The sequence below is a fragment of the Botryllus schlosseri genome, chromosome 9, assembly GCF_051294905.1.
Source record: "Botryllus schlosseri isolate E-star chromosome 9, Bs_hap1, whole genome shotgun sequence".
NCBI classification, from domain to species: domain Eukaryota; kingdom Metazoa; phylum Chordata; class Ascidiacea; order Stolidobranchia; family Styelidae; genus Botryllus; species Botryllus schlosseri.
The window spans coordinates 12,681,005-12,707,617 of NC_137244.1; the positions used below are offsets into that span (position 1 = coordinate 12,681,005).

The following is a 26,613-nucleotide window of genomic DNA, read 5'->3' on the forward strand; positions in this document are numbered from 1 at the left end:
TTTCACATCAGATCCTGGTCCGCCAAATGTGACCCACTTACCATGTATTTCCATTCGACCAGCTATATTAGGGGCGGTCAACCTTTTCGGCCAAATGCCAAATGAGATTTGCTAACCATTGCGCGGGCCACTTGAATGTTGATGAACTTTCCTTGGTCGTCCGATAGGAGCGAACCGGATTCGATAACAATGAAAACAAGAACTATATTACTATGAATCTAAAAAATAACAATTAAGTTACGAAAAGTGAGTGTCCATAGTGCACTCATGACCTAGGCGCGCACAGCGCGAAAATTGGTGTATACAGCTGGGCTCATTAGGCAAGGACGGGATTATTCGGCGCTCTGACATATAAATATCGAAGATTTCGGCGAATATGCGTCTATCAAATTGTGAGAGGTCTCATCGCCGAACATCTTTCTGCGAGTGCAGGCGCAAGTCGGATGTTGGACTACACATTCTCTCACAATTGCGAATATAGTCAGACTCAATTCAGTAGATTGGGCGTATTTTAATTTTTAGGAGGGAGTACTAAAAGCAACAAAATTGGTTGGTGGTTCGAGTCTCGGCTCTGCCATGTTTCTATGTGTCGGAGGTTTATCTGGGCTCCTCATCGCCGATCCCGCTGTTAACGCAGCGCCTTGAAAAAGCCCAGAGAAAGAGTGAGCCGAGCTCCGAAGTCGGCAGCAGAGACCAGCAAGAGGACGCACGAAAGCGAGAGCGAATGGGAAAGTGGATGTGCGCGAGCATGAAAGTCGTCCTGAGTATACAAAAGCAAAGAAACTGAACTTTACGAATGCATTGTCGTGGCGCACAAGGCCTAAAAGAGGAGATAAGCGCCACTGTCGTTGTTGTGTGATTATAATAAATAAATAAATAAAAGCAACAAAATGACTGACAATAAATCGCGCTAAGTTTTGAGAAAAATATCAAGTCAAATAAATCTGCCACGAATTATTTTGCTATATGGTCATATAGGAAGATCTACGAAAATGTGACTGGACCCTGAGGTATACGCCAATACGTCGGAACTGATATCTGAGTCATCAATATCCTAACTTTTGCAGTCAGGCGATTCAAATTTTTAATTGGCCCTGCAAGTTCACACTAAATTACATGGGTAATATATTATACGATATTTTATCTAATGTCGAGAATTCTTCTCGCAGGCCACTCAAATTCCTCTCGCTGACCTCATTTGGCCCGCGGGCCGCGGGTTGGCCGCCGCCGAGCTATATGGATGAATAGCAGTGGAGGTTCGTCCTACACGGCAACTGCGGCATTGCCCCACAAATGATTTACGATTTATGGACGCACAACAATCAATATATAACGAAATCACTGGGAAAATCGCATTCTTCTTGTGTTTCCGCTTGCAAATGCTTATATATACCGAAGTCTCTGCGACAATCGAATTATTTTCTCTATTTTCGCTTTGTAAATGCCTAGAACCGGGGCATGCCACGGTAGCGCTCATAACACGCTTTCCCTGTCAGTTATTTCAAAGCCGCTCACAATAAAGAAACGGTGATTTACTCTCTATATTCATAATATTACCGAGCAAGATCGCAAAGTTGCCCTGCCAGTGTAATGTAACAATGGTATCTATGTCTTAACTCTGTTACCGTCCTGTGCGTTCGGTCGACCTTTGCTGGTATTAGGTCGATTTTGACGGTGTTTCGCACCATGATAATTCTTGAAACTTGGTATGTTATGTCACGATGGTGGTATTTAACTCTGCTTCAAGTTTCTGGGTTGCTACTCAAGGATGCGGGTAGTAATTAGTAATTACGTTTCCGTAGTTGAGTGTGTACTGATCCGTCATCCGTCGCAAACAGCCGGTATTGATCTCCATTATGATTTTGACGATGTTCTATGCCGAGATCGGTCATGATATTTGTCACGTTATGTCTTAATTTTAGTATCGAACGCTGTGCCAAGTTTTATGTTTGTCACCGAGCTATTGGGGTGGTAATTTCGTTTCCTAAGTTGAGTGAGAGCAGACTCATCATTTATCGCTAACAGATTTTACGCTCAAGTCGGCATTGGTCTCTATTGCATCGATGCTCCATACCTAGATTCGTCATGAGCTTCTGTACTGTATGTCTTGATTTTACTATCGAACGATGTGCCAAGTCTCAACGTTGACATTCAATGATTAGGGCAGTAATTTCGTTTTCAAGTTCGAGTATGGTAATGGTAATAATTATTTAATATTACGTTATCAAATGTCGATTTTACAGTGCATGAACTTACAGCCCACGAGCCATTTTGCTAACAATCTGCATTGTCAAGTGCGATAGCTATTTCGTTTCCGATGTCGACTAACAGCTGATCACTTGATCAACCAATACCTCAATATATTTTACGCATAATTCGCTGTTGGTCTGTATTGATTTTGACGGTGTTCCATACCGATATGGGAGATGAGATTGCGTATTCTACATCTCGATGATGTCATCTAACAGTGTTCGGTAATATTTTTCCCAATATCAATTTCGCAGCAGAATTACAGAGACAGTAAGCCGCATGTGTTATGCCACAGTCTTCATTGCTAAGTGCGAGAGTGTGCGCGCGTGTATTGGCCGCGATCTGAAACATCTAGTCTTTGACTCCGGAATACATCATTGTGAGTTGTGACGTCATCTAGATAAAAACATCGCGTGCACCCCTTGCCTCACCACCCGATATTCTCACGAGCCGCCGCGGATATCGGCTATACGAAGTGTGAGCAATCACCGACTTGACTACATTGAAAATTGTTCAATCAACGTAAAAAAATCGTGTTCCATATTGGGATCACTACCCACGGTTACGACGTTGCAGGACTGATATAGCGAGATGCAAGACAACGAAACCGTTTCAACCGAGGTTCCTGAAAGTACTGGAAGTTTTGAAAACGTTGACCACATCAACTACAACCCACCTGTTCAAAACTCAGTTTCAACCGAGGCTGACGAAGGCAGTGGAAGTTTTGATAATTATATCGTAACCCGCATGTCCGCAGGAGCGCCCGTTTATGTACAGATGGAGCATGGCAGCAATGTTATCGGCAATAATATAAAAAATGCAACCGTTAACTACACTTTTCAAGAGCATATTGCAAATACTTCTCGGCTATGTGGCTATCCCCTCTTTCTCGAAAAAGAGATGTGTGAAATTGGCGAAGATTTGTCTTTTTGCACCAAGTTTTGGACGGCTGTGATTTTTGGATTGATTGTCGCTTTTCTCGCGACAGCCATCATAAGTGTCAATGCTCTGATACTTGCACTGGTCAAAACGAATCCGAGGATGAAAACGCAGCATCACGCTATAAAAGGTAAACCCATTTCTGTAAAAGTTGAATCTTTCAAAGTGGTCAGGGTTAATATGAATGCTACTCATTCTAATTTAGTTAGGTACCCTCGTGTTTCAAACCTGATGATGAATTGATTCCATTATGGATTCAGGCTGATAAAACGCCAACGAGAAGTTGCGGTAAAAGATCTCTAAACATGTGTGATATATTTTGAGTCGGTATCAATCGGACTGCTGAAAAACAGAAGCATTTGCCGTTTTGGAGTACCTAACTATTATCAATGCTGCGAATATTCAATAAGTTCGTGATCGAGCCAACCTGAATTTTGTGAATTCGTTGCGGACACCAAGATATCACACTCGTACTGCTAAACGCTTTCCAATCGGAAGCGTATAAATAGGTATTATGCATTAATGTCGTCGCTTAGAACAGAATAGTAATACTTGGAAGAAATATCGTTGGTGCCTTTGATATTTCCGATGGTGTTTGGAGCTTTATGAGTGGAGCGTTACTCATAATAGTAATTTATTATACTACCGGCCGGAAAGAAGCAGCACTTCGTCAGCCCCTTCAAAACGTTGGTCTCGGGCGCTGCATGGGTGTTCAAGAAAACTTCTTTGGGGTATTGTTCGCAGAACGCTCGAAATTCAGAGTTCGTTGTTATGCAACGGTCACCGTGTCAGTGTTGTTTTGTCACACCGCACGCGAAGAAATTTTAAAACTCATGACAGAATTTTGTCAATTATATTAGTGATTGCATATATTTTGAATCCTCTTTCAGCACACGTGATCAGATTCACCGCCATTACTCCATAATAACTCGTAATGACAGCAATAATAACGGTCCACATACGTATACCTTTTTGCGGAGACGAGGAAAATGTTTGGCAGTTATACGACATCCAAAATAATTTCCTATTTTTGGGCGGTGACTGTTTCGAAGTGCTTTGTGACGATTTCGAGGTTGATCACTACTCGACAGAAATGTCGATGAATATTCGCAACCATATTCATAAATTGCAATATGTGTTTCGATGCTGAGATACGGCTAACCACGGTTTCGAGAATTCAGCGGTGGAAATGAAGTTTTGAAATTATATGTTTTGTTGACAAAATATTACTCCTGATGTGAAGGCGTATATTTGCGTCATGCCCCAAAATGGGCTCTCATTGCTCGACTCGAATCATTCCCAAAGATACTCAACCAGGATTTGGGTACTCGGAGATCGTACTACCCAGCTGTGTTGGGATCAAGTCACTACCTTCGAGTCACGAGTCATCTGGAGTGATTGCACATTTCGACTCGAGTCAAGTCAAGTCAATCTATTTTCGTATGTAACTCGAGTCAAGTCAAGTCCCTCGTTTTAAAGGTGACTAAAGTCAAGTCAAGTCACAATTCAAGTCAAATGGAATTTTCGAAGTATGAGTGATGATTCAATTTCATTACATTTTGCTAGCTGTGTGAAAGACACATTGATTGGTCATCGATCTTGAATCAAATAACGAATGCATAGTTAAATACACATGCAAAAAGGCGTTGTATCACTCACGCAACCGTGGAACTGCTAATAAAATACGTTAGCCAAAATAGAGGATCGAATACGATGCCCGGAGAAGTTGAAACAATTTGATATGGTACAATAAACTACCCATCTATACATCCGTGAGAATATAAATATAAACTGAGCCGTCTAAGAAACATAGCTACATTGTTATTAGATTAATGTAGTAGTAGTACATCAGTACATCAGAGGAAGCCGAGATCATTTCGTTTGCGATCAATGTATTTGTGATGTTACAATGGAGGATCAGTGAAACGTACGATCAGCGAATGACTGGCTGCCACACATGTACAAACTACCCATTTAGTTAGGTGACGGACAACTAGCAAACGGTTTTTGGGAAGTTCTAGTTGTAGTTGCGGATTTTGAAAATTGGGTACTTCTAGTTCCAATTCTAGTTGCGGATTTTGAAAAGTAAGTAGTTCTAGCTTGAGTCACAGATATTGAAAAGTGAGTAGTTCCAGTTCTAGTCCTGATTGCGAGTTCAAAAAATTGAGTAGTTCTGGGTCTAGTTCTAGTTGCGCTTTTTGAAAATCCAGTAATTTGTACGAGTCTGCTCTCACAAGTCACACCAGCGTATCGCGAACAATCCGAACATGCAGAAAATACAGTGATTTAAGCGACACCGTTTACTTGATGACTTTAAATTGACTCGTATACATTTGGCTCCGAGTCACGAGTCAATCCATATTTCTGAAGCGCCGAGTCAAGTCAGGTCAAGTTATTTTTGCGAAGTGACTCGAGTCAAACCAACTCATGGGAAAAAGGTAGACTCGAGTCTAACTCGAGGAAAGTCATTTCGAATCATCCCAACAGTGCAACCCAGCCCGAAAAGTGACCAAATAGACAATTGATGTCATATTTGTCTAAACAATATGGTGCTCTCATGATGCAGTCTCATCGAAAAACGATGTATTGGTTTCAAGTATGTGTTCAAAGCTCAAATTAAAGAGAGTAAATTCGTAAAAAATCGTGGGTAATTTTCCTTGTAATCGTATTGTTGTATTCAACTACCCTGAGATTTCATTGTAATCGCAATCGCGTGATTCAGACGTAATCGCAATCGCAATCGATTACATTGATGCGGTAATCGCCCATGATCCGATCCGCGCAAGATCACCAAAATTCAATTCATTTATCATCGTTCATTGCATTCATTGTTCAACAGAAAAAACAAGATTACTCCAAGCTTCATATATGGTGAGACGTATATGCAATATAAGCGATTGAGCTTACTTAAATTGATTCTGCATGAATATTTCCTTACCAAATATTACGATAAATAGACACATCGATATGTCTTTTTATCCCTGAATAGGTTCTATTCATCTGATTTCTGCACACCGAAATCTCTATGTCTTTTTCGTTACAGCATCGATGGCCCTGGCTGACGGCATTGTTGGATTGATATTGCTATTCACAGTACTGCCCGCCATTGGGTGGATACCAAGTGTCACGCTGAATGAGTTTGTGGCTCATCCGCGTAACACAATCAACTCGCCAGTCGCAATATTTGTCGGAGCTCTTCTAAATATTTCCGTACTGGTGAGACATTTAAATATAATCGTGTGTTGGAGTTCACAATAGTACAGGCATGGAATAAATGGGTTGTTGAATGCATTTATTCATCGCCGCAGGTGAACCTGAGATGAGTAGGGTGTCAGTGATAGGACCATCATGCTGCTTCGCATGGTCAATGGTCATCAAGTCTAGCGACATCCAGCCGTATGTCAACTCGCAAGGAAGAAACAAACAATGATGAAATAAGTAATGATAGGAATAACCGGCGATATGATCGAATACATAGTATATCTAAAGTTACAACATGCGGATATTTTATGGATTATTCCATGGTCGTCACGATAATCAACACACAAGTAGGTTATGAGTCAAATATGTCTGTGATTGCATAATCAGGAAAAAGTTAAATATATTACCGTAGGAACCCAGTGTTAATAGCAACAACATGAACGTGTCCGGTCAATACCGAGAATACTATTACCGAGAATGGACATTACCGAGAATGTACAATACCGAGAATGAACATTACCGAGAAAGACACGACCGATAATAGATATTGGACAATACCGAGAAAACAATAAAAACATTAACGACATTCAAAACGATGAGAGTCAGAGCACTCGCGAGTAGGGCTGGGCAAAATGATTCGAGTACTCGAATCTGAATCGAGTAGTAATTGTAATGATTCGAGTCGAGTAGTAAAAGACGATTTTTTCGAGTACGGAAATTATACGCTCCTCGCAACTGAAAGTTAATTTACTGACGAGAATTATAGTTTTGATACTATTTTCCACTGAGGAAGCCGTGAAACCTTGATTGGCCGTGTTTCAGCATACCAGACACAGTAAAAAGCTACGAACGTTACTGGAAATAACACATTTCCGAAGTCATGATCATCCGACAAATTTGTTAAGAAGTGCAATGAAATCGGTATGGTCGAAAAAATACCAAAGCATGTTTAATGTGATGGATAACAGGCATTACATTCTTTGTGGTGGCAAAAGGTTCATATTTGGAATTCGACATAGTACATCCTGTTGTGACGTCATAATGAGTGATACTCGATTACTCGACTCGACTCGAAGCATATTACGTGATTCAGAATCGAATCACTCAGGTACTCGATTTTGCCCAGCCCTACTCGCGAGACGCAACGCATGGTCATGCTCAGTGCTGCCAGGTATTGTTTCCTCACGCCATAGTTGCGTTAATTATGGAAGCCGTGGACTAGCCTACTAGTAGACATGTCAATGTCATAAATTTGTTCTTAATGGAGACTAGAGTGAGAACGCAACAAGGTTTCTGGGATAATGTGGCCTATGAAAATTTTGACATTTGCTGTCTTGGGGGATTGTTTAGGTGAAAATATTTCGTACTAGAGATCTCAACCTGCTTGCTTTCTGTAACATTATTATAATAACATAACATTATGTATGTACGTGAATATATATGTTTAAAGATCGCCCTAAAGTTGTGTCAATCACCCAATAAGGGCCCAAAACTACATTTGTTCATATCTTAAACGGAGAGGGGTTATCTTACCTCATCAAATTTTCGACCCAGCACAATTTTATTTTCTGACTATACGCCCTTGCGATGCTCATATATACTTACAAATACATGAATGTAATGATGTAGTCCCTAACCTAGATAAATTATGGTTTATGATAATTATACATGATCTTTTCATGCTACTGGTTTTATTCAGGGTTCCATTTACCACCTGCTGTTTCTGAGTGTAGAACGATTTTCCGCCATAAGATGGCCTTTCCGGCACCGAAAGAGAAAAACTCGATCTCTTATATACATGCTTTTTGGTTTGTGGGTTGTCACAATCGCTTTGGCCATCACACCTGGTAAGTTTCTGCATACAATATTGACCCAAGTCGATGTGGAGAGCATTACTAAACGTCTGTGTATCATTATGAAGCAATGGTTCTCAATCTTTTTTCATCCAGCGCCTCACTTCAGTAATTTTCTTGGTCTGATGCCTCGATATTTTAAGGGTTGAAATTGTATTGTATTTTGTTTTATTGCTTTGTGTAGGAAATCACTGAAAATGTGCCATAGACCTATATTCTGGGGGCTCACATTGAATTTGGATAGGTTAAATGGCGGGAATACTGCATCCGGTTCTTGAATTTATTATTACATGTGATCAAAACAAAGCAGATTTACTCTTCATGATACGATAGGAAGTAAACTGAAAATTGTATTTTGTAGCTATCTAATACAAGGATATTCAAATGAGTTCACTAATTCGGTCCGAACGCTTCAAATCATGTGTAGGCTACTGTACTCTAACTATCAAAAGTGAAATGGAGTCTCTACCTCGGATTTCGATAAGCCGTATATTGCCATATTCAACATGTAGCTCGGACAATTTTGTTCAAAAACCTTTATCGAGCATGATGGCAATGGGATATGGGAGACTTTATACTATCAAAAAGTACGTGCTCGAGGCACGTACTCACATTTCCCATGAATAGCGACTGCATTTGTAAAAACATTCCACACATCGTCGGTATGCTTCGATCGAAGCGAAACAATAAATTTTGAGATTGGATAAATTTTGTGAAAATTGCAACGAGATTTCATGGAAGTATAGAATCATAGTTCTACTATCGGGTCATATATCTTTATGAGAACTGTTACCTCGTTTTCATTAGCGCCGAGCGCCCGCGATTGTTTCCACCGTTCAAAATACGAATCAAGTTCTGGGGTGAGCTGATAAATATGCCTTTTGCACATGATATCGTCAAGAAATTGCTGTTGTGTAATACAAGCTGGGGAAAATCCTCGAATACACGTTGTAACCATTGAAGACTGCTGTATGCATATAAATCAGTCAGTCAGTCAATCAATCATTTATTGAAATGTTACCAGTTCACAAAAAAACACTAGACTAGATGGAGATAGAATGGAAATCGAACATAGTGTCTGTTCTTGAGAAGTGACTTGGCGAGAATGGAGAATGAACGATTAACCAACAGTTGTTGGCTGGCAGCACTGAATTTCAGCGTATGTTGCTTGTGACACACCCAATTGTTTCATACCGACAATGTTGTCTACATCGAAGTTGTTCATCTTCCGGTTTTAGAGGGAAGGTGTAAACGCGAAGCTCACGTTCGCGTTCGGTGTGCGAATCTCAGAAATTTGGAGGTTCGTGTTCGCAAACGAACCTTGGTAGGTTCTGACCTGTGAACCTTTTTCATATATCACAATTTGTAAAGTCATTGCTTGGTAGAAATTTTATGCATTTCAACTTCGCCCCACTCTCCGCATGACGCTGGCAGCATGAAACGGACCTAGCCAATTTCAGAACTTAATTGCTCTGTTAGAATATTTTTCCCGAAATATTCAGATTTCTGTTTCTTCGCCCACAATCACACTTACACAATAGCAAGAAGGAAACACCAGGGTTGTGATGACTCGAGTCACGATTTTCTGATGACTCGACTTGACTCGAGTCATTTTCTCGAAATACGGAAATGACTCGACTCGAGTCAATATGTGTATTGATTCGACTTGGATTCGGTCATTGCGCATGACTCGAACCAAGTCATATGACTGTAGACTCAGACAGCCAAGACCGACATTTCATTGTAATTTCGAAGAATAGTAAAGTAACCACCCTATTTGGGCTTCGTCCATTGGTATACTGGTACTTGAAAATGCGACCAAAACTATTAAAAGTGACGTCAATTCGGATATTATAAATGCGAACCATCCGATATCACCAAACAGAGTTATAACAGTGGGTTTAACAAAACTTTAACTGGAAACTGAGCAGTCAACACAATGACCGGTAGAGCTCACGGAACACAAAATTAATGATGATGCATCTTACGGTTTTTATTATTCACGTTGTTGCATGTTGTTTTATTTTGACCTCCCATCAGGATTGTAGGCAGAGTCAAAATATATCATGGAATCGCTCAAACGTACTAGAAAAACCTTCATTCGTGCGACAAACACAATTCCGCCTTGGGGTGCATCACTTTCCTCTACGGTTCTCATTTGTACGGTGGGCTCAGATTGCATTATTATGTTGAATACGAAAAAGTCAAGTCACCCTTTATTGCACCAAGCGTGAATAGAATTTTCAAGTTTAATCGAAATCATTCAAAGATTTGTGAACCAATTCGTTAATTCAAATTGCACGTTGAGGGCCGCCAACACGCGCTAATTTAATCATATGTATAGATGGCCGCATAATTATGGTTTTACGGCTGCATGCGACCGTGCATCTGCAGGTTGGCCACCTCTGGCCTGTTGAAATAAGGATGAGCAAGGCTGTAACGGATTTGAAATGCTAAATACTCATCAGGGATCGAGGTTGCTGGACCACCATGTAGCACAGTGATTCTGAAACCCGACCTCTGAGACCCCTGCAATTTTTACGCTGCGCTGATTATAAGCATCCTACAGGAAGTACCAATACAAAATGTCTGAGCTCTCGCGGAAGTTTCCTCAAGAATCATTATAGACAGATATCGCAAGCTGAACATATGTCAACTCAATCCTGCAGCTGATATGAACAAGAACATTGTACGATATATTGCACATCTGGTCAACATGTTCTGAAGCATAAACTTGCCTATTTATTGTAATAGCTAGTCATTGGTCCATGTAAATGCGGATCTGGTACACCCCAGTACACCCCATGTGAGTGGTACACCCTTTTAAAATTTTGGTGCACCCTTGGGTGTACGATACACCCGATTGAAGAGTCCTGATCTAGAGTCATTGCACATTTTGACACCGGTCAAGTAAAGTCAAGTCACGAGTCAAGTCACAATTCTAGTCAAATTTAATTTTCGAAGTATGCGGGTTGATCCAAAGTCATTATATTTTGCTAGCTGTTTGAACCACAAATTGATTCGACATCAGATAACGAATATTAAGTTGAATATACGTGCGAAAAAACGTTTTAGCGCTCACGCATAAGTAGAACACCTAATAAATACGTAAATAAATCTATAGCTACAATCTGTAATCATACGGGCGATTTTATTTTGACATTGACGGGACTGCCCGGGGGTCGTTTGCCTACTCAATAGGGGTCGCGCGGTTGTACATGGACCTTTCAATCAGCTTCTCAAATGGAGCGAGAGTAGATCTGGATAAAGGTGCTGACCTTGTTTTGTAATCAGCTCACCTAATTTATAGGTGGGTTGCGGAACATTATCAAATCTGAAATTAGGTTGAGGACTAAAAAATTGGGAGCCACTGCACATGTGCCCATGGGAGGCTATATAGTGAACTTGAACGCATTGCTCGTACCCTCCATATTGGATTACCTAACATCGCTAGAGACGTAGGTATTTTTAGGAATCGCATTGCGCGTATTCATGTATTGAAGCGAGAATTCGATTGAAAAATATCGCATTTAACGAAATATATTGTTATACAGCTGCTTTTCCTGAACACTTCGCTTTCCAGTTCCAACCTCCTCTACTTATTTACATGATGACTCTACAATCTTATTCCACGTGGAGAGGACCACTATACGGAGCTGTTACAATCCTTGTTCCATATACAACTACGGTAATATGTGGTAGCTTATCCGTAACAGACTGAGGTAGACTGTACCTGCCAACGTTGGTTGTATAGAAAGAACCGAAAACCCGACCACAACTAACGTATTCGCAGGTTTTTACTCGGGATGGTGCGTACATGAGGTTCGCGTTCGCGTTCTGTGTACGAACCTCAGAAATTTGGAGGTTCTAGGTAGGTTCTGCACTGTGAATCTTTTTATTTAATACAATTTTTCACGTCATTATAACGTCTTTGGTTGAGCTTTGCGTTTGCGAATCTTTAGTTACTCTCTGCTGTGAGCTTTGCACGCAATCACACAATAGCAAGAACGAAACACACTACATGTAGGAAGTCAACGGATTGTGCTTAGTCGAAGCCAACCAATCAATTATTTACATCAACAAAATTGATATATAGAATGCATCGATGTCTAATGTAAAAAGTCTATCTTGATTTGATATCCTTATTTTATCATAAAAACCAAATTCGTCCGATTGGGGTGTTGACTACTGTATAACTGGTTTTTGAGATAATATCTGGCGCAAGTATAGAAACCGGTGTTTTACTCTGAATACATCTGTCCGGTCTAGCCGAGTCCGCGTTGAAATTGTTGGCAAAGCGACGGAAGACCGCATTAGCGTTTGATTGTTCCAGTAGATACAATAGGCAGCGTTTCGAAAGCCACCATGTACTTCAGCATTTTTGCATAATTAGGATTGCATATAAAACAAACGATATTTTAAAACGTTTGTTTGAAACATGTTTTAAACAGTGTGTAAACAAATGCCTTTTTTCAAACGTTGTCTAATTATGCCATTATTGTGTAAATACGTCCGAAAAAACATGCAGTGTGAGCCTACGGACGATTTGCACCAAAATAGTCGACGTGTACGATGTGGATAGGCTGGAACCCTCGAAATCGTCGTCGATGCCACAGTTTTTGCAAGTAGATATAGAACATTGGTACGGAATGGGTGTTCTGATGATGATGACCGCCGACCGTAAAAATGTTGCATAACGATGTAGTCCTGGTTAAAGATATTTTTGGTCTGTTTATGACAGTGATTAGAAGCCCTTTTCGTCGAAGGAGCCATATTTACCATACATTTCCAATTGTCAATGTCAATCCATGGTGACGTGACAATTAAATATTCGTGACGTCATGGCTAAAAAACAAAAAAACAAACAATAAAAACATGTTTTAAACAAGGGCATTGTATTAAACATGTTTGCTTTAAATTGATTTTTGTTTTAAATGCAACCCCAGGCATAATGCGACCTCAGTCGTCAGCAGTTATCACGTACATTAATATATTACTTTACGGAAATGTAGGGGTGGAATTAGCAATATGACGTCACGTCACGTGACGTTATAGATTTGTGTTTGTATTTACACAGAACCTTCATCAATTTCGCGTTCACACAAACCGAAACCTTTCACGGGTTCGCACTATCCCTAATTTTTACCCCCTAAAATATGGTAAAATGAATAACAGCATCTGTGATCTCTGTAGGATATGTTGGCATGATATATTCTTGCATTAACGTATAGCCAGAGACGAAAGGCCCGCAGTCAATCAAATGGCTTGAATCCGGCCCTTCACCCAAGTTGAGTTTGACACCTCAAGTTTACTTTGTGAATAAGGTTTTGCTCCTTCTGTGTGTCGCTAACTCTAGATGAAACACGCATCTGAAACGTTTTCAAGTTGCTGTTGTATAAGTAATGAAAGCAATCTTCAAGTGTCTTCACCGTCTGGACAAAAGGGTATTCTTATAGGTAAAACATAAGAAGCAAAGATATATAGGTAGGCTATGTCTTTTGCGTCAAAACAACGTATAGTTGTTATATAAACCACACAGCATCGGCAGAATGATACGAACGCAAGTTAAATGATCATATAGTTGACTCTTCAGCTACAGATTCATTTGTTTCTATCTGCGCAGTTCACATGCTTCTATATGTAATTTATAAGTATTCCTATACTATAAATATATATAATACTTAGAGTATACTATACAGACGTATGGAATCACATGCAAGAAGGCCGTCGGTCCTCGTCAACTGCCGGACCAGACATCAAACAATTTCAAATTTTTCCAAATTGCAAAATGATAAGGAAGGTTGAAGGATTGTCCATTATTAATAGAAGAAAAAAAACGTATTTCAAACTGATTCATAAATTTAGAACGCTTTTTGCCGTGATATAGATTTCATGGTTTTCTTTCGACGTATGCCAAATAACAATGCATCAAGTGTTGTACCAGACTGCTTACATACTTTCTTTAACTTTCATAAATTATTGGTCCTAAACGATTTGCATGTAATATGTGAAAGGTGAGAAATCTTTTAAAACGAAAATACACTAAAGTTGACAGTGCGATGTAACGATATTTGAGAGTCTGTTAAAACAAGGTAAACAGCAAGGTCGCATTTCGTTCATGCGAACCAATCAGTTAAAATCCAGCAAGTGTTTTAACAACACTTTTCTTTGCATCAACCGCAATAGAATCACGCTAAATAGGTGCTGTATCAAAAAGACAGCAGAATATTTCTCGTAAAGCTCCGGTTTGTGTTGAGTTGCATACTTTTGCCGTAATTACATTCCGGACTGATTTTGATTTTTGAAAGTACACGCGTCAACAAAGTTTGCTGGTCCGCAAGCAGAAGGTTAAGAACAACTGCTCTAAACCAAACCTGGGCAAAGTGAGGCTCGCGGGCCATATGCGGCCCGCGAGAAGATGCTTGGAATTCAAAACATAAAACCTGCCTTTTGAATGATGTCGCGTGGACTAAAACCATAGGCTGTATCCGCTGGACAGGAAATGCGTTTACTTTAAATCTTTTCAATTAATACGCCACGATTGCGCTGCCCACGTATACATCGCATGCTTAATGCAGATTCAAAATAAAGTCAATGTAGCAAAGTATTAGTAGCGCAAGAAATCACTCTTTCCATATAGTTCAAAATTTCTTTGTTGCCATTGTCACATAACGCATTATACCGCCTGTGTTTCAAATTGTTTCGTGATACGTTTCTAAATCTCTAATTCGCAAAACAAGTCGATCTGTGCTCGCGATTACTATATGACTCATCAAATCTATCACCCATAAAGGATGAACGGGCATGTCAAAAAAGGAAGCCGAAAAAGCTGAAACCGAAGTTAATTGAAAACATTTTTCGCGCAACGCGCTATTTATCCACCCCCACATAGTTGATGCCCTGTGTATTGTCTGACTTTGATTATTCAGAATTCTCTCATGAACAGCCATCACATTCCATTTCATCAAACTATCCGATGGGATTGCTAGCATTCTGGTTGCTCTTTTTAATATTTGTGATATCATTATAAGGGGGGGGGGGGGGGGGTGAAATCTTTCACTATCACTTTGCTAGTGTCTTAATAGTATTACGTGTATACGGGTTTAAAGAGAGTTGAAAGTGTATTATGTTTAACATTTTTTCGAAACTTGACGGCAAAAGTTTTGATTAACCGTCAGTTTCTCATTACCTAACATCAACACTTTCACAGAGCAGCATTTATTAACAATGTTATTTAGAAATAAAATTAAAATACGCTGCAGAATATGGCTAAAAAATTTCGCTCGGCCCGCTAACGTATTTTCTACTTCTCATTTGGTCCGCGGAGAAAAATAATTGCCCACTCCCTGTTCTAAAGAAAATAAACATATCAGTTGTGAATCCAGCCAATATTTTGCAATCTGTCTGTTGAGCAATACCAAGCCAGAGGTTGGCTCCAAAACTTTCAAAGTCTATCCGGAGGCTTTAGAACAGTGGTTCTCAACTGCCGGTCCGCGGACCGGTGCCGGTCCGCGACGACATTCCGGCCGGTCCGCCAGGCATATTACAATTTTATACCTTGATTTCAAGATGCAATGTTGAAGGCTCGTCCATTGATAAAATAAATAAAACATCAACTTTTAAAATAATTCAGAACTTCATGAGGTAACACTAGGACTGGAAACATATTCAATTTGACCTAAAGTTCAAGACATGTCATTTGACGACATGTGAGCGAGAAGTACAGAGCAGATACGAGCTGACTCGTCGCTAAACAGCGCAGTCTGCGTGATCATTCGTTTTCGATTGATTCATTTTATGCAGGACCGTAACTGGGGCACCCAAACCCAATTGGAGAGGGGCCGATTGAAAAGAGCCCAAAATTATTTTGCAAATGAATATAAATCATAGTGTATTTTTTTGAAACTTTTCCCAACATTTTTCGATTTCTTTTCGCGCTTTGCGCGATTTAGTATCACTGAATGTCTTGCTTATATTAGGTGCCCTTCTCCGAGAAATACGCATGGTTTATAGAAATAGGCATTTCGGCGTCAGCCATTACCATGCCACGACGTATCAACCCATAATGAAGTTTAGGCTAACATGGGACTCCGAAAGGTGTGCCAAAAATTCGGCAGCGAGAAAACCGATTCAATCATGAATGATCAATAATTTTCGCTATTGGCGCAATTAAGCTGGATAAACTCTCTGCTTACACTGAGTAGAATGATTGTGCTCACAAGTAGGTACAGGTGAAAACATCCACGCAACTGTAGGGTCTGGGGGCGAAGCCCCGGAAGTTGGGATTATCGCCCTGTGGGGCCCAAGATCAACGTTTTTGGGGGTGGGCTAACAAAGTGCTTTTGCGGCCCGGATTTTCGGACGGCCGGTATAGTTTGCTGCAAGGTTTTTTCTTGCGGAAGCATTGTATTCGTAGTTGCCATAGTAGCCTATGCGTCTGGTGGCAGTAGGCAATGAGCAAGGTAGCACGACAAGGTGCTTTGGTTCGAGTTGGCGGGGTCGGTTAAACCCACGGTCTTCGATGCAAAAGACTGTAAACTACTCTCGGCGGTAGCACGTTCATCTGGATAAGGCAATTTTACCTCGACTCTGCAGACTGACCATCATAAAATCACATGGATGCCATCATGAAGATAATCAATTACGATCAAAACCCTCTAAATGTCACTCCCTAGCACCATATAATTGCAAAAAACGGTTGCATACTTTACCTTTTGGCTTCATTTCAATTTTCAAAGTTCACCGGTCCACCAGACATTTTTTGAAATTTTACCGGCCCGCGAGGTGAAAAAGGTTGAGAATCACTGCTTTAGAATATCCGATTTGCTGTATCCACTGGTGTCCACTTATGGGACCAAGCTATTTCTGCTATATAGTGTAGCCTACATTTATAGATTACCACCGGGACCGTACACAGCCGTTTCGGTTGTCATTATTTTGTACATTGAAGCTAATGAAGCTAATGAAACAAGCTAATAAAAAGCTAACGAAGCTAATGGAAAGCTAATGAAGCTAATTAAAAGCTAATGAAGCTGATGAAAAGCTGAGGAAACAAGCTAATAAAAAGGAAGCTAATGAAAAGCTAACGACCGTGATACATGCGCGTTTTTTGATTGCCGCTGAGTTGGTAGCATTGAAATCGTATCCGACGTCAATGCCAATCAAGTATTTGGATAAACTATGCTTCCGGTAATATCTTTCCACCATCCTTTCCGGTTCGCGACATTATTGAAAATATACTCGTGAGTTGTGATATACTCATATATGACTCTAAAAATGCTGCTACTTTGTTGTTCCCAATGACTATAATCAATTATATTTGGAACCACCATACATCAAAATATTTCGCTGACGCTCATCGCCATCAATCGCCGGTATTTGGTTGAATATTGTGCCAATGAAAACGTTGCTTTCTCTTGACAAAATCTATTCACCCTCCATTGCTTAATTAGACCAGTTCTAGAATTTATTCTTTCATTAGCTTCGCATATGTGGTGGTTCCAAATATAATTGATCATAGTCATTGGGAACGATAAAGTAGCAGCATTTTCATAATCATATATAGGTACAACACATGTATTTTTCTTATCATAAAGTTGGCGTGTCTAAAAAAGTTTGAGAACCTCTGATCCAAATACTTGATTCACATTGACGTCAGATATTGTTTCAGAGATCCCAATTCAGCGTCAATCAACAAACGCGCATGTATCACAATCGTCAGATATGAACGCCCGACCCACAGACTTGTACAAACTACCCATCAATTTTTTAAGTAGTTTCAGTTTTAGTTCTAGTTGCGAGTTTAAAAATAATGAGTGGTTCTAGTTCTAGTTGTCTTTTAGAAAATCCAGTAGTTTGTATAAGTCTGCCGGCCCAATTTGAATGCCGCACGGGGAAAGTCGCAAATTGTGCACAATATTTGAAGTTTCATTAGCTTCAGTAGCTTTTCATTAGCTTCCTTTTTTGTCATCAAATTGTTTCAATAACTTCATTAGCTTTTTTCATTAGCTTCAATAGCTTTTCATTTGTTTCATTAGCTTTTCATTAGCTCCATTAGCTTTTCATTATCCTCGGTAGCTTTTCATTATCTTCATTAGCTTTCAATTAGCTTCATTAGCTTCATTAGCTTCATTAGCTTTTCATTAGCGTCAATTTACAAAATGAAGACACCCGCCGTTTCGACATGGTTGGGTAATTGGTATGCGTTACTAGAGCCGGAAGACTGAAAATATCCCCAACGCATTTCTACACTAATCTATTACTCTTTGTAGGTTTGTTTCTGTATAGCGACTGCTATTGACATATCTCAAAAGATGAGGAAAACAAGAAAGAGGTTCAGCAGCGACCACAAACAGAATTGCTTCACTCAACAGGGCCCCAGAAAAAATGACGTTCGACGAGATATCCCAGTCTTCGTAACCCTCTCATTGATGATAACGGTGTTCACGGTGACTTTGCGTAAGACCAACATATTTCTTTAATGTCGAGTCTATATGGGGCCCAATACTATTAGATCTTCGATTGAATGTAGGAATTAAATCGGAATTCTGTTGGTGTCTGTCGTTGATTATAATGGAACGAATAAATGTGCCTCTGTGGCAGGGGTGGCCAACCTGCGGCTGTAGAAGGAAATCTATGCGGCGGTCGACACGTAATTCAATTAGTATGTACTGGAGGCTGACGACATACAAATTTAATTTACGAATTGATTTCCAAATTTTTGAGAGATTTTAATGAACCTTTAAATTTTCTTCGCGCTGCGCGCGATTCAACGCAACTCAATTATTCGATTTCAATATCGTAGCGCCCTTTGCGACCTGAGCTCCACAGTACAGATGCGAAGGGCAGAGAAAAATTATGCGCCTCATAAAAATACCAACTTGGAATCGTGTGCTCCTCACGAAAGAAATTTATTTTTCGTGCGTTTAGGTGATTCCAATGTATTTCCGCTATGCCAACAATCGTGGTGGGAGGTCAAGAGATAACAGCAAGCAACTAATGACATGACTGATAACATTTGAGCCACCCGAAGATGCATCATCATATATAACTTGGCATGAATTCTCGAAAACGCGCCGTCCATCATCCCTACCGGTGAATCTTATCACATGGGCTGAGACCAATGTTCCCTCTAAGCTGCGCACGTGCGCAATGCGCAGTGCTGACACGGTCTCTGCGCACAGAAAATCTAAGCTGCGCACAAAAAATCCGAAGTGATGACCTTTTTTTTAGTCGTTACGCACTGTTGTCCAAGGGTCTGCGCAGTAAGTTGGTGAGTGTGCGCAGACTCCTCAAATATTAGAGGGAACATTGGCTGAGACAGGATAAATATTTGATAATAATATGTGAAACTACTAATATTGGTGACGAAATTCATTCGTGAATCTGAAAATCATAACGAATTCCTGTCACTATTCATGACATGACCACTCGCGATTTCGGTGCGTATGCTAACCAGATATTCAAATGTAGATTAGTCCAGAGTTCATCTGGAACGGACATGGGCAGTTTACCATGGATATTTGGCGTCCAGTTACTTCATTACAACAATGCCCTGGAATGCGGCTGTAGGCTACATGAGTATTCAAAATGCGGCCATGAATAGCAAAAAGGTTGCCACCCCTTCTCTACGGCAATAAAGTCAATGAGGCTCCAATATGTTTCTAGTCATGCACGGAACGTACTGTATGACTCAGTATTCTATACAGTATGTGGAATCGCGCATAGGCGGATATGACAACGCAATTACGCCCAATCCACGGTAACTCTGTGCTCAACATTTAGTGCTAAGTAGGCATATGTCATATACGACTATATTATATTACATTTACAGTGCCTTTCATCATTGTAATAATCTTATTCGCCGCTGGCTTGCTGGATTGCAACAAATTCGAAGGATACTATGTCGCTACTTATTACATCGGCCTGCTTAACAAGTGAGTGGGTTAAACATTAAATGATAAAATACCTACTAAAACGTCTAAACGCACCATCTCCCTTCCGAAAACTTGAAGGTACTGCCTCGTAAAGGAGTTTTGTTACACTGCATGTCTTTTCAGAAAAAGTTTGCTCGTTTGTCGTTTTCATATTTCATGCTTCAATTGTTGTCGTTAAGTTGGTTTTCGATTAATGAATAAGTAGAGATTTTGGAGTAGTCGGTGTTGCTACTCAAGTAGTAGTAGAAGTATTGCCGTAAACTTCTACATATATACATGTGACTCTCGAAGGTATACACAAACTCAAATATAATAATATTGAAATGACCCAAGGCTAATCGTCAGCAACTTGTACGGGATTCAAAAGAACTTTGTACATCAATATTCACACCCGTATATCAGTGATGGTACACGTGTTGAAATACACACTCTTTTCGACAAGAGTGTACTGTAATGAATCATCAATTATCCTTCTTCCTACAAGTAATGCAGTGGTGATCGCAATCTCGTTAGCAAACAAGCCAGAGGTGGTCAGCAACGAATTATACGTTTTCGAAGTGCTCAAGTAGTTTTCCTCTACTTCTAGTACTTACTCAAGTAAATCAATTTTTTTGCTACTTCTACTTCTACATCATATTATTTCGTGATTTACTCACTTCCTTTACGTTATTTGCAGTTTGATAAGTAGAAGTTGTCTTCCAGTGAGACAGACAGAGATGGAGAAATTTAGAGGCTGTTTTCCCGGAAGACCAACTATTTAAAGAGCTTCTTGGAGGTGTATATTGAAGACCAACTATAAATTAATTTTCGCAAAAATTTATGTCAAGTCCCGTATTTTCGTCGTGCATCGTGCGAAATGGATTTGGAGTAATACATATGTTTTCACGGAGGTATCGGCCAATATAATTCAGCTCGCGGGCTCCTTTCATGCCGCATTGTCGCCAATATAACATATTTCATCACAGTTCATCTGGCCCAGCAAAATGTGTGGAACTACCAGAGGTGGTCAAAGTAGTCAAAAAAGCGACTCAAGTATAAGTAGAAGTAGCGAAGAAAAAATCTACTCAAGTACGAGTAGAAGTACTTCTTTCATAAGCAACCTAAAACTACTTGAAGTAGAAGTAGAATTGACTGACTTTAAATCTACTCAAGTAAGTAAGTAGTTGTGAAAATGATCGTAATTCGTTCGCATGGACTGTCAAAAGCTGCAAATTGAGGTATGCGGAAGGTGTAGCGAGCTTGATTGATATTGATGCATCCCAGGAGGTGTCAATTTTTGACAGAATAAGTTTTCGTCCTCATCATGGGATGTAAATGATAGTATTGATATGGAAATGCAATACTAATTCTTTGTTTACTTGAACACCCCGTTTTAAACAATATTATGGCATGGCGCCCTTCCCGATACTATCAGGCCCCTAGTTACGTCGAAGAGCAATACGGAGACTGTTGTGTCGGATACGGCTTCAACACTTTGCGCGATTAGTATATGTTAATTAAAAATATGGCGAATCGTAAAAATGGCATATAGTCTATAGCTTTATTTTCGGAAAACATGAGGCATTACTACACTTGCTTTTATACTTCAACATGTATGTTTTCCAGACAAAAGAAGAGAAACTATAATTGAAAGAAAAATACAAATGCTGCTTCTAAAAAGCGGGAAATATATTTCATGTCTTTTTTCCAGAAAGTTTCACCGGTGGTCTGCTAAAACAGGTCTAACGTTTAAAAAAAGTCAAAGTCCACTTTTCCAGATTAGGACACGTCATGGGCTGGGTATAATAGGTATAATAGGTTATTGTTAGATTGCGAAACGACAGTTTCGCACTATATGGGGGGCTATACTTATTGTGATGAAATATTTGGTATAGGCGACAATGCGATGTGAACGGAACCACGCAACCCGGTATCTAAATTATATTCAGCGATACTTTCGTTAAAACAAATATTTGTCACTCCATATCTACTGTGCGCGAAACGCAACGAAAATTCTGGGTATTACGTGACTTTTATGGAAATTAAATGTTGGTACTCCGTGAAAACAGCCCCGAAATTACTCAGGCTATCTTTCTTATTTGGGGATTAAACGACTTCTACTTGACAAACTGAAAATAGCGATAAGTAAGTTAGTAGTTCAAAATATATTACGAAGTAGAAGTTGAAGTAGCGAAAAACGATCTACTTGAGTAAGTACCAGAAGTAGAGGAAAACTACTTGAGTACTTCGAAAAAGTAGAAGTACTTCGTAACTGACCACCTCTGGGAACTACCATATCGTAATCTGACCTCTGAATATGTTATGGTAGCCTAGCAGCACAGGGCGTGTCCAAATTTAAAAAAAGGGTACTTAACTTTTGAACGTTAGACCTTGTTTTAGCAGAGTAGCGTAGAAGCTTTCTGTGAAATACGTGAAATATATTTTCCCATTTAAAGTGTAATTGTATGTCTCTTTATACACTGTGTCAGTACATAGAGTTCTTCTAATTTGTCACAGTTAATTTGTTCGGATCACATACATGTTGAAGTTTAAAAAAGTGCAGCGTTGCTTCTTTTTTTCCGAAGTAAATTGCAGGCCAATTTTACGAGCTAAAATATTTTTGGATAATGTACACCAATCGCGCGAGTCGGTAATGCAGTATGTGATACAACTCCGTATTGCTGTTCGCCGCAACCACGGGCTTTATAATGCGATGGAGACACATGACAGTATCGGAAACGGGCGCTGGATGACTGCTTCTAATAACTACTGATCTTATTTGAGGAAATTTGAAGCCAGCTAATTCTACTTTCACTTGATGTATTTTTCTTGACTGCTTTGACCACCTCTGGTGTAAGCATAGTTATCTTATATTATGAATTAACCATTGTCCTAATTTGTAGCTTGGCGAACGGGGTCATTTACAATATCAGAGATGAGAAATTTCGTAAAGCTGCCTGGAAACTTTTGTGTGGTAAATGCTCCAAAGAAAGTCCGCAGAGCGAAGAAGTGACGACATCGATTTTGCGTTCAACGGCGCACTAAATTTCAATCGCCGACAAGAACCTGATTATTAAATCGAAGGCATAAATTGTATTACACGCAATTCCTGACCCGCATCTGATTCGAATCTTGCAGAATATTCGACTGATTTCCGGTGGACTGAAATGTATGACGACGTAATGACTGGTTACATGACAGTAGCGAAAATACTATCCCCAGGATAGTCAGGAATGAGAATGGACAGTACCGGGAAAATATAATACCGAATATGGACATTACCAATAAATGACATAGCTGCGAAAGACATCACCGAGAACGAGATTCATACTGAGATTTGACACATAAAATGTACACATGTGGGATTGTCGCGAACGCCCACATGCGACACTCGATAAATCGGAAGTTTTTTTCGCAAACAAGCCTTGTTAGCATGTGAACGTTTTAGTGGAATAAATGAAAGTTTCTGGAATCTCAAGCTCTGTGATCGAAATTCCTTCAAATTCCTCACTCGATGTGTCACAGTGGCAGTGTCAAAGGAAAATAAATGTGAAACTGAGATCACCCTCCGTCGTCGAAAATGGCACTGATGTTCGAGAATTTTGCTTAAAATAACACGCTCTACTGTTTGTGCATGTATAGGGAATAGGGCGTTATTTCTCAGCAGCTAAGGCCTTTTGCACCATTCCTCTACATTTATTACAGGGATGACACAACCAATATATATTGCGTGTCGCCAGTGATCTAAATGTAACCGTTTCTAATGCGAATGAATGTTTCAGAACAGGGAAGTACTCTCGACCAGTAATGTTTATTCGGTAATAACAATTCTCAGTCGCGCCTTTCTCGCCAACGACAATTTATTGCTTTCTGCAAGGCTGGGTTTTAAATGAATCATAATAGGCTGAAATGGAGTTGTAATGATGGAGCTGTAACGTGATGAGCAGCGATTCTTGCATTGTTGATAATAATATATTACGCCTTCAAATCTGTAAACAAATTTATGCTGTGCTTCAAATTCAGCTATTGTATAGCCTACTTGTACCATATACATGTATCCAAGTGAAAATTCCCGCGTAACTTGATATTGCTTGCTTGCGAAGACAGGGAGAGAGAGACAGATCTGATTTTCTTTTTCGCCTGCACCATCGAGATGCTTTGACGACGGAGTTGCGATACGGCCGTGAGGTCATCTAGTCTGCGCCCCCGTTTTTTCTCCTCCATGCTATCCGTGATTGCTGAGCGCCTAGCAGGATAGCTGCGGATACCAATTTTCGAGTATTTGGTATGACCCGGCCGGGGATCGAACCCACGACCTCTGCCGATCGAAAAGCCAGACGCATAACCATTAGACCAGTGGTTCCCAACCTTTTTGCCTTCATTCCCCACTTCAGATTTATTCTGAGCCTTCATTCGCCACCAGGACCGTAAACGCGCGAAGCGCGAAAAATTTATATAATTCATGTCTAAATCGGTCAATATGATCAAGAATTGCATATATTTTGCTATCATTTTTTTTATCCCCTCACTGCTCACGTCATCAGATTTACCGGTAGAGCTGAGTGAGGTGTGTTGGAAAAGGTAGGACCCGTAAAAATGATTTAAACATCTTCGGGCAGACCCGTTGATATACTGACTTCGTTACATGATGCTATTTCGTGACTTCCTATATCTGCTATGTCAAGAGATATGGAAATCGCCAAAACTAAAAGGCACACGAGATTTCAAATTTGTATTGCTTTTTACTGGCAAATAATTTTTTTCCCTGCGGGATGGCATTTGTCCTGTGGGGTTCAGATCGCCAGGACAGGAACATTCGGAACCAGCAATTTAGCCGACTATGGACAATTAAACATATATGTGTATTGTATAAATATCCAAGTTTTCTGTCACCACAGGGGCATTCCTTCTCGGCCAAATTCTTCTCTCTGCTGATCGTTCTGGCACACTTTCTCGGACTGGCATGTCACATGGCCTATAACTTCATATGCCTTGGTGCGTCGTGGCGCAGTAATGGCCGACGCCGAAGTCTCCATTTCTATAAATTCTACGTATTTTCGTGGGGGAAGGGTACCCAATAATCAAAATATTAGGCAATACTAAAACGCGCGCCCCGCGCAAAAAAAATGAATAAGTGATACAAATTTCCAAAAAAATACTCTATAATTTATGTTAATTCAAGAAATCATTTTAGGCCCCTTCGAGCTCGCACCCCCCAATCGGGGGGTTTGGGGTGTGGCAGTTACGGTCCTGTTCGCCACTACCCAACACTTTTGTCATCACAGAGCAGCTATTTGCTGGTTTGACTACACAAGACACACAACCACAACAGTACGCAAGACAATCGCCAATAACTGCAACGTAAAACGTATAGTGAACCAGTGACGTGCGGTCCAATGAGGCAGGTGAGGCAGTGCCTCACCTGTCGTCTGGATGAGTAAGTGAAAATTGTGAAACCCATTCATGAGTCGATGATTATATTGATGTTACACATCGATGTTCATAAATAACTAAATTGGAACATTTTTTTCACCAAACATCATCAATTTGCATAATTATTATTCAAAAATACAGCGCGAAAGGAGAGGTGAGGCACATGTGAGGCACGGGCGGGTCGTGCCTCACCTGCAACAATGCAATTCCTCATAAATAGGTCGGAATTCTTAATAACTGGAATCAATGAAATGCTATAGTCACACTGATTCTGAAAATGTAAATATTACCGGTGTCAGAGCACCAGGACCCCCAAAAATCGCCAAGGACGGTGACCTTCGCCTGTATTACAGACAATGCCATCGTAGAGAAACAATGGCTAGGTGAGGCACAAACGAATCTGCTTCATGCACTATTCGCTAACAATTGGACAATAGAAACCGAGTAAAAACGCGCTACCGATTTCGGAATCCAACAGTCTTGTAGGAATTATATAAGATTGAAGCGACGGCCAATGCGTAATGCAAAGCCAATACATTGATTCCCGTACTAATTATGTAGCTGTTATGTATTTTGCACCCATAGCTACGTTAAATTGTGGTATGTGATAGATATTTGCATAGGCTGCATTGTCGTTGTTTGTGTCCTTTATGCTGTGTTCGACTGCAATCCCTTTAACCGTTAATTGTGGAATGTGATTGTGATAGCCATATACTTACAAAGCCTGCGTTGTTGTTTGTGGTAGTGGTGCCACTCCCAAACACTAGATCTAGTGTATTTTGACTTGACCTAGTGCATTTTCTTTCGAAATTCAGCAAATCTAGTGTTATTTTACTGAATAAATTTGTAACTGATGCTTTTATCATCTTCTTCGAATAATTTATACCGGAAGGCCTACTTGAAAAGATAGTAATTATTATTTGTCTAAACATGCCCATTTGGCACAATAGCGACCAGACCTACATGGATTATAGAATGTGGAATTGCAACGGCTACCAGTGTGCAAAGAAAATGCTCTCTAT

General features: G+C 40.1%; 1 protein-coding gene across 1 annotated transcript; it reads left to right on the top strand.

Annotated features, from left to right (window-relative positions):
* Positions 1-883: 883 nt before the first annotated feature.
* On the top strand, positions 884-24,176 carry LOC145447278 (adenosine receptor A3-like). The gene is made up of 7 exons (XM_080325696.1): positions 884-3,319; positions 6,233-6,405; positions 8,090-8,237; positions 11,798-11,931; positions 18,515-18,701; positions 20,077-20,179; positions 23,062-24,176. The coding sequence occupies exons 1-7, from the start codon at positions 2,842-2,844 to the stop codon at positions 23,201-23,203; spliced, it is 1,365 nt and encodes a 454-aa protein (XP_080181822.1). The 5' UTR covers positions 884-2,841; the 3' UTR covers positions 23,204-24,176.
* The last annotated feature ends 2,437 nt before the right edge of the window (positions 24,177-26,613 follow it).